The sequence below is a fragment of the Pollachius pollachius genome (assembly GCF_949987615.1).
Source record: "Pollachius pollachius genome assembly, chromosome: 15".
Taxonomy (NCBI): Eukaryota; Metazoa; Chordata; class Actinopteri; order Gadiformes; family Gadidae; genus Pollachius; species Pollachius pollachius.
The window spans coordinates 17,117,830-17,126,727 of NC_136948.1; the positions used below are offsets into that span (position 1 = coordinate 17,117,830).

General features: G+C 46.8%; 1 protein-coding gene across 2 annotated transcripts in view; it reads left to right on the top strand.

Moving 5' to 3' along the window:
* The window catches only part of rbks (ribokinase), a 29,782-nt gene that overhangs the window by 14,370 nt on the left and 6,514 nt on the right, over positions 1-8,898 (top strand). For both annotated transcript variants that reach the window (XM_079751963.1, XM_079751962.1), the window contains 3 exons: positions 37-201; positions 6,653-6,744; positions 8,463-8,651. In XM_079751963.1, the coding sequence (XP_079608089.1) occupies positions 37-201; positions 6,653-6,744; positions 8,463-8,651 (446 nt within the window). The remainder of the gene's footprint in view (positions 1-36; positions 202-6,652; positions 6,745-8,462; positions 8,652-8,898) is intronic.

Here is an 8,898-nt window from a genome sequence, read left to right on the forward strand (position 1 = left end):
CTAATGCGTGTGTGTTGCGCGGTGGTCCATGGGCAGGTGAGAACGCCATCGTGATCGTGGCCGGGGCTAACCTGCTGCTGGGCGCGGCCGAGCTGCAGGCCTCCCTGCCGGCCCTGAGCCGCACCACGGTGCTGCTCTGCCAGCTGGAAATCCGCCCCGAGTGCTCCCTGCAGGCCCTGCGCACGGCACGACAACACAACGGTAGGCCAGAGTGTGTGTGTGTGTGTGTGTGTGTGTGTGTGGGGGGGGGTTCCTTGTGTATGTGTGGGGGTGCTTGTGTGTATGTGCTCTGCATATGTGTGAGCTTATTGGACCGGTTGACCCAGTTTGGATTGAAAGTAGAGCCATGAAGTCAAATCAAAATCATACTTTTTATTTGCCAAAGCACCGCCCTTAAAAGGAATTCACCTCCGTCGGTTGAAAGGAAGTGTGAATTCCACTCAGCCTCCACACGCACATTCAAATCAAGCGCCCCCTCAATTTTTGGCCCAGTTCGAGATTTCAGAATCCGTAGAATGCATCAAAATTCCAGTTTTTAAACAAAGTCACCACCTAATCTATGGTTAGGTGGACCGATAAGATGGACCGATATGGGATCTAAGTAAATGACAACAGCGAGGGGACGAATTCTAGGGGCGTCACTTGTCGTCCTACGTCTGTCGATCGTGTATACATCGTCTGACTTCTGATGTCCACTCTACAAGGTCCTTAGGTGTGAACATGGACGCAGTAAAAGAAGAAAAACAAACTGACAAGAAAAACTAAAAAGTAGAATTGTAAAATAATTGATGCGTTATCAGGCTTTCCTCTCATATAAACATGAAATTCAATCAACTTCAGTCTAGTGATGGTAGTAAATGTGGTGTTTTCACAAATGTGATGCATATGGGTCCCAAAAACGTTTAATCGATGACTTCCCTTTAGGTCCTCTCGGATGTTGTGCTGGTGTGTCGCCCCTCATTCCACTCATATGTAGGTGATGGGGTGGGTCTTATAAACCTCTGGGCTGTAAGACTGAAACAACAATGGGGAGATGGGGTACAAAAATGGAAGGGAATGATAAAGAGTGAGACCATTCAGATATGACTTGAAGAAGAAGAAGATCAAGATGACGTTAAAGTGAATGAATTCGGATCAGAATCGCATCCGATTAAAATACAAATGTCGCAAACAATACCTGATGAAATACTGCAATCTTACCATCCCTTAAAAATAAAAACACGCAAGACCCTTATGACTCGCATCTTCTTATGTTCTCAAACCCGGCACATGTCTGTTTGTACCGTCACAACCGTGACAATACTGCAAGAATGTGTACTGGCCACACGCCCAGTCTCCCATCTTCACCTGCGTACCGCTCCTCGCCCAATGCGTCACCCTCGACCAACAAGCAGAGGCTATGACGAGCCAAGCGTTCCATTGCGACCGCCTATTATTAGACGGCCCCGCGTCACTTCGACATCCTGGGACCCTTTCTCCCTCCCTCTGTCTCCTGGCCCTCTCCTCGCCGCCGCCGCCCCCCTTGTTGTCACGGCGCAGGCCCCTCTCTCCGCGGTAATGGGCCACTGCGGGTTGCCAGGACGCCGCACACTAGTCGCGGCTAACACCACCGCGCAGATGGGGCCGCGCAGATGGCCCTCGGAGGGGAGCCAGCCTCGCCTGAGAGCCCACTCGCCCGCCATCGCCAGGATTATGGCACCTTGAAGGCGGGAGGCGGGGAGGAGGGAGGGAAAGGGAGGGAGAGCGAGAGAAAGGATGTGAATGAGGGGCAAAGCCAAACATGACCCGCCCACCCCCCACGTAATATCACAGCAACCAGCAAACGCTGTGCGTTAATGGTGCACTATACTTCGCTCTCTCTCCTTCTCTTATGCTCTCTTGCCCGCTCTCGTGTTCTCTCGCTCCACCTGGACAGAATGGTTGAGATACTTAACGGTTATTAGGGTTTTGATTTTTACAGTTTAGTCGGCATTGTGTGGCGGCATCTTTGGCATAAACTGGTCAGGTCAGCACCCTTTTTCAAAGATCAAAGTGCTTTCTTTAACTCTGTGACCCGAGCCTGTCCCTGACTCCACAAATCCCCATCTAGCTCAACCACCACCACCATCATCATCATCCTCAACCTCCTCACCGCCCGTCTCCTTCTCTTCTCCTTTGACTTGCACAAAGTTACACACAATACCCTATACAGGTGCGCTCTTTGCTTCTCTCTCTCACACACTCTTTCTTTCAAGTTTTACATGGAGATGTCCGACTTAGATAACACAGATATCCCCATGCATCCAGCCTCAGGATGTGTGTGCTGAGGTCCCTCTGAAGAGGCATCTGTCCAGATCACTAGGGGAGGAGTCGGTGTGCTATTGGCGCACACAAAGAAAAAACTAAATTATCCGCCGAATATTATTGTGACCCAATTCTAAGGCATTGTTTTCTGTCTGTCTATACACTGTCTTTCTGGTCTCTGGTTTCCCTGGCCTTTCCCCCTTGTCGGCGCAAGCAGTAGCTTTTTCATTTCTCAATTTTTCTCACTCGATGCAATTAGAGCCTCTTAAAGCCCTTTCAGATACTCAGTGACTCATCCACTGAGTGTGTGCGTGTGTGTGTGTGTGTGTGTGTGTGTGAATCTCACTCACTCTCTCTCTCTCTCTCTCTCTCTCTCTCTCTCTCTCTCTCTCTCTCTCTCTCTCTCTCTCTCTCCATCAGCTTCATATTATCTCCTGTGCTTTTTCAACCATTCCTAATACCTGTTTGATTGTGTGAAATGAGACTGGATGTTAAACTTATATTATGAGTTTTGTGTATGCGTGTTTGTGTTCAGGCCTCTGCATGTGTGTGTGTGTGTGTGTGTGTGTGTGTGTGTGTGACTTTGATTACTGAACCTTGAAGAGTCACAGAGAGATGACACAGAGAGAAACACACGCACGGCCAATTCACCAGCTTTTTCCACATCTGTTTCTGCAGCTGTGTGCTGCTGGGCTGGGGGGCGGGGGGGGGGGAAGAGATGAAGGTATGGTATTGGATTGTGTTTTGTGCATACAGCTGGTTTACCTCACACCTGAAAAGTTGAAGCATCCTCCCCCACAAATACATGTTTGAGTGACATCTACGGCAGCCTCTCACATCAATACCCAGGGAAAACAGGCATCAGTGTATGAAGGGGGAGGGCCACCTGCCCTGCGTGCTGCATCGTTAAAACAAGGCCTTTGAATGACGCGCAACGCATCTTACCTATGAGTGGTGTGCGCGGGCGGCTGATGAGGGGAGTACTGGTTGATCAGGGGAGGTGTCAGGAAAACATTTTCCCTCTGCATGGAGCCTACCACACATGTGTTACTTAATAGGACAGTCCCAGACGGCCAAGCCTACTTTCACTGCTGGCTTCACCAGCGACGTGGGCTGAACTCATCTCTGTGTGCTTACTGCATGGGCACTATGTGAGTTTAAGTGTGTGTGTGTTTGTGTTTGTGTGTGTGTGTGTGTGTGTGTGTGTGCGAATTTGAGTGTCGATGTTTCTGCCTCTGTGTGTGTTAAACACATCCTTTGCACTTTTACCCACAAGCAGCCCAGCACCTCAAAGCGCCAGGTGGCCAAAGCCCTGCACAAACCCACGCAGCTGCTCTCTCATGCGCCCACACACACACACACGCGCACACACACACACGTGGACGCACACTCGCATGCACACACATAAACACAGCATACTAGTGCCATCCATTATTTCCCCAATGTTAATGCAGAATACAATTGACAAGCATTAAGCGTGCACAAGCAATCGCGTGCGATCACACGAGTGCAGCACACAGCAAAAACATGAAGACGAGCCACGCTTAACACAATGCTTTATGATGTGTTTATAGATATCAAAATTAATAATTTTGTCAAGCTGGGCTTATCCTCACACATACACAGTATTAGATGCCTACGCCTCATGAATATGCATAGGGCGCTAACACAGGATTACACGCTGTTTCTATCGTTCCCGCTCTCACTCGGCTCTTCACACACACACACACACACACACACACACACACACACACACACACACACACACACACACACACACACACACACACACACACACACACACACACACACCAGTGGAGGCTTCTCCAGTGAGGAGAGGGAGGAGTATCCTCCTTAACATTGTTGAGAATAAAAAATGTAGATTGTCCAGATTACTTCAATGAATTAATGCCCTTAAATAAGACTACTTAAATGCCTTTGTCTATGTTATGTTCGTTTCCCTGGGTAAAGGGACATTAGCACCCCCTATCGCCTATTGACAATTACTTCAGGGAGGACGTTCCTCCCTCAGCCTCCATTGACTCCATTCATTTCTCCGAAAGTGTTGAAGGCCGGTGAATAACATGAGGTTCAATAGAGTGGCGAAGTCAAGCCCCTTCCGGTAGAGCCCATGGGACCTATGAGATCGAAAAATATGAATGGGTTTCAATGGAGAGAAAGTAATTATCTTATTGTTCCAGTCTTTATATGCCCCGGATTAGCAGCTATCGCTGCTTTACACGGGGAATGGGTTAGCCTAGCGATTGTAATACTTGCACTTGGTTCTATGAACGTCTTTACTGTACCGACAGCGATATATTGTTTCACTTCTTATGACAAATGTACTTATTGTAACAAATGCACTTATTGTAAGTCGCTTTGGATAAAAGCGTCTGCTAAATGCCCTAAATGTAAATGTAAATGGATTACACATTTGTTGTTTGTGAATTTAAATGATAATTTTTCATGCAAAGAAAACTAAACATTTTCGTGAAGAGGTTTGATAATGTTAGGTTTTTTCCAAGGGGAGGATTAAAGCATCAAAAGAGGTGAAAACCATTATAAGTTGGGGCATGTGGAGAGTTTCAATTATGCCGATGCAGAGATTGTCGGTCTTGTCCACGTCAGTCGCAGGGAGCGTGACGTCACATACGAGACATGTAGTCTTTCTCATTGTGTTTTCTCTACAGCCTTTAACTGAACAATTGCACAATAAACGGTCAAACTCTTGACATGAAAAATTATCATTTAAATCCACAAACAACATGTTATACGGGGCATATAAAGACTGGGACCAGAAGATAATTACTTAATCTCCATTGAAACCCATTTATATATTTCGATCTCATAGGTCCCATGGGCTCTACCGGAAGGGGCGTGACTTCATCACTCTATGGGAGAGAGGAGGAAAGTCCTCCTCTGAGTGGGTGTGACTAGCTAAGGGATCTGGATCCTGCCTACGTCTATTCAAGAATAGTCTGAAGCCCTGGTTGCGCTATGAACCAATAAGCAGGAGTCCTGGCTGTGGAGCAGCCCGGAGGAAGGGGTTATCCCCCCAAGTCTGCTACGAGAGCCAACGAACCAGCTCAGTCGAAGGCCTCTGTTCGCGGAGCCCGCGGCCGGGTTGCGGAGCCCAGGGCCGGCCAGGGGTGCCTGCGGCCGGCGGCGGAGCCCGCAAGGAGGGTTGACTTGATCTAAGTCCCTCAATCTTAATTGCCTTAACACCATGACCAACATTCTAAAACATCCATTAACATCCACATTTGCCTCAAACAATGTTAGGCTTACAGCCCATGTAAATAGTTGTGAAATAATGATCTTGTTGTTCTTTTAATTGTTTGTTACTCTGACCGTTCTATTTGATATTGTGGAAATGATGATAATGAATGATTCAGAGCATGACGCATTTTAAATAGCATCACTTTTGGTATTGTGTCTTTATTTCTCTTAAAACAATTGTAGCTGAAAATAAACATAGCCAAATTACAACCAAGCTTCAGTCATCGAGGGCAAAAATAGGCCCAATGAGAGGCACAGATTTTTTATTTAGTTTTACAAATCAAGAGTAGGCCTGATTTGCCTAATTGGCTTTGCATCCTTTCCTTCTGCCCTTGTAGTCCAAGACATGCTGCCCACCAGCTTTCAAAGTACAATGCTGCCACTGGTGGATTTGTATCAATTCACATAATTATCCCATCCTTTTATTTTGTAGTTCACCAAAACACCCTGAAACAACTTGAGTGTCACATACTTATGCCACAATGGGCCACGTCAGTGCAAGCAGGCCAATGGCAACCAAGCTCGCAGTCCTTCCCTCCTCACTTTAAAAACCACCAGCTGCCACACACACACATACATATGCAAATACACACACACACACACACACACACACACACAGAAATACACTTACGCATACACACACATACACACACACACAAAAACACACATGCACAAACACACATCTTCATACATCACACAGTGTGTCAGCCCCTCAAGGCTTTTTGTTAATTGTTGTTTCTTTGTGATCCTTTTCCTCCAAGTTATGCTAATCAGATCTTTAAAAACAGGTGACATTCTGTGGAACTGTCACATGAGCGTTTGGTAGATCCAGCATACACAATATTTCAATAAAAAAATACATTGCGCTTCCAATGAAGATAATTGCTAGCACATTTTATAAGCAACTTCATAAAATGGTCCTGATTTATTTAGCAAAACAACATATTGAGCGATTAGAACTTGCATAACATATATATACTGTGTATATATATATATATATATATATATATATATATATATATATATATATATAATTACTTATTGACATCTTGAGGCTAAAATCTTTTTCTGTCTTATTTTCTTATTTCAGTGAAGACAATATTCAACCCAGCACCGGCCGTTTCAGACTTGGACCCTGATTTCTACACACTCTCAGATGTTCTCTGCTGCAATGAGTCTGAGGTGAGTATTTTATTTTTTTATTTTGAAGAACTCATCTTGAAGAGAGAGCATGTAATGCCACTGTTCTGTGACGAATGTTGGACTCAAACAAGATAAGTGCAGGTTCTCAGACCTAATGGAACATTAAGCTACTTCGCAAACAGCCCCTGAAGAGGGACACTGTTTACAGCGTTCTCTTGGATCAACCTGAGCTTTATCCTGTAAGAAAAGCCCAAATGTCCCGAGCAAATAGTGAAAGAACACACACACACACACACACGCTCAGACTGAACAAAAGCATGCCTCTCGGTGCATGTCAACTGTGTCTTCTAGGTTACAACCTCTAGCACATCATCACCTTTGCTCATGCACACACACAAAGACGCACACACACACACACACACACACACACACAACCACACACACACACTCACACACACAGACACTTCTACCATCCCATTGTATGGTGCAAGGTCATGACACCTTTTACAGTAAAAAAGAAGTCTGAGCACCAAGGAACCCTTGTGTCTTCACTGTCAGGTGTTGATGGATGAGCAACCGAGTGGTGGGCGGAGATAGATGGGAATCCTGGGGTGGGTGGTGATGGGGGTTAGCTATGGAGAACTGGACACGCGCAGATGTGATCTGTGACTAACTCCCCCAAAGCACCCTGGGGTGCAGTAAGGTAAAGTGAATTTTCCTCTTAGCCTTCGTTTGATGTGGGGACAGTAGGGCTGTGGCCAGGTGTGTGTGTGTGTGTGTGTGTGTGTGGGTGTGCGTTGAGGCTTTGAAGGAGAATGTAAGCATAAAAGGGAGAGTCAACAGAACCCCATGTTATCTTCTTCTTCATTTCTTTTGAGAGGTTTTCAAGAAGTGCGGCAGACACGAGGGCGTAAGATCCCTTGAACTTCTCATGTGGCCTATATGCCCACGTTCACATGCAGGTGTGTGTGTGTGTGTGTAAGTGAGAGGGAATGTGCGTGTGGTCTCTGCCCATACCTTGCCAGGCCCAAGGGGTGGGCTTAACACCGATAAAGTGCAAGCACCCTTTGATCCAAGGCCCACATGGCATGTCAGATTCTTAAATATACTCCTAGACAGCGTGTGTTATCAGGGTAATTGTCCTTTTGAAGCCTCCTCCTGAGCTAAAATACACAAGGAGTATATTGTATTACTCACTGGCTGTAACATCTGCCCAGGCAGAACCGTTTTTTTTTCACAAGTGCATTTGAGTTTACTTTTCGTGTGGTCAACGCTCTTACTTTTTTTAACCCTTAGAAGACATTTAAGCTCATCCGCAGGGTAAACTGCGGGATTCCAATGTAAAAAAAAAAGCACAGAATGATAAAAGTTCTGATTTCATATTTTTGTTGTGGCCTTTATTAAACATCACAACTTTGCTACCAGAATGGAGGAAGGCCACGGCTGGCGTTCTTTTCGTATTCCTAGATAGCCAATGAAACAACCAGACAAAAGCTGGGATCTTCTAACAACAGTAACTCCTCTACTAACAGTACATACAGTAACTCCTCCCCTAATGGTCCATCTTCTACCAACAGTAACTCCTCTACTAGCAGTACATACAGTAACTCCTCCCTTAGTGGTTCATCTTCTACCAACAGGAACTCTTCTGAGAACGGTGTACATCATGACTCCACTGTCAACAGCCTACATAACCAATCCTGTTACCAGTACATCAGCACCTCCACTTACAGGGACTCTGGTTTACCTCCGCCCAGGCAGAGCTGCTCACCGAGTCGCCGGTCGCCACGGTGGAGGACGCCCAGCGGGCGAGCCGGGAGCTCCTGGGGCGCGGCTGTGGGGCGGTCCTCCTCACCATGGGTGCCCAGGGCTGTGTGGTGCTCGAGGCCAAGGGCGCCGCCACGCGTCACGTCCCGGCGCCGGCGGTCACAGCGGTGGACACCACGGTAGGACAGGTGGTCTAGTGATGCCGTCACGACCGTCAAAGCGAGGTTCTCAGTTTAAGGTTTGAAAGGGTTACTTTGAGATATCTGGATTCTGTGATTCGTTTTCTTGCATCGGTTTACACAAAGTGCCCAGCGCTCTCACCATCGTCTCCGCCTGTTTAGACGTTGGGGCGATTTAGCAGAGATCCCCGCTTGGGGTTCCCACGCACACGCTTTACACACACAGGGGGGTCCGGTTTCCACGATC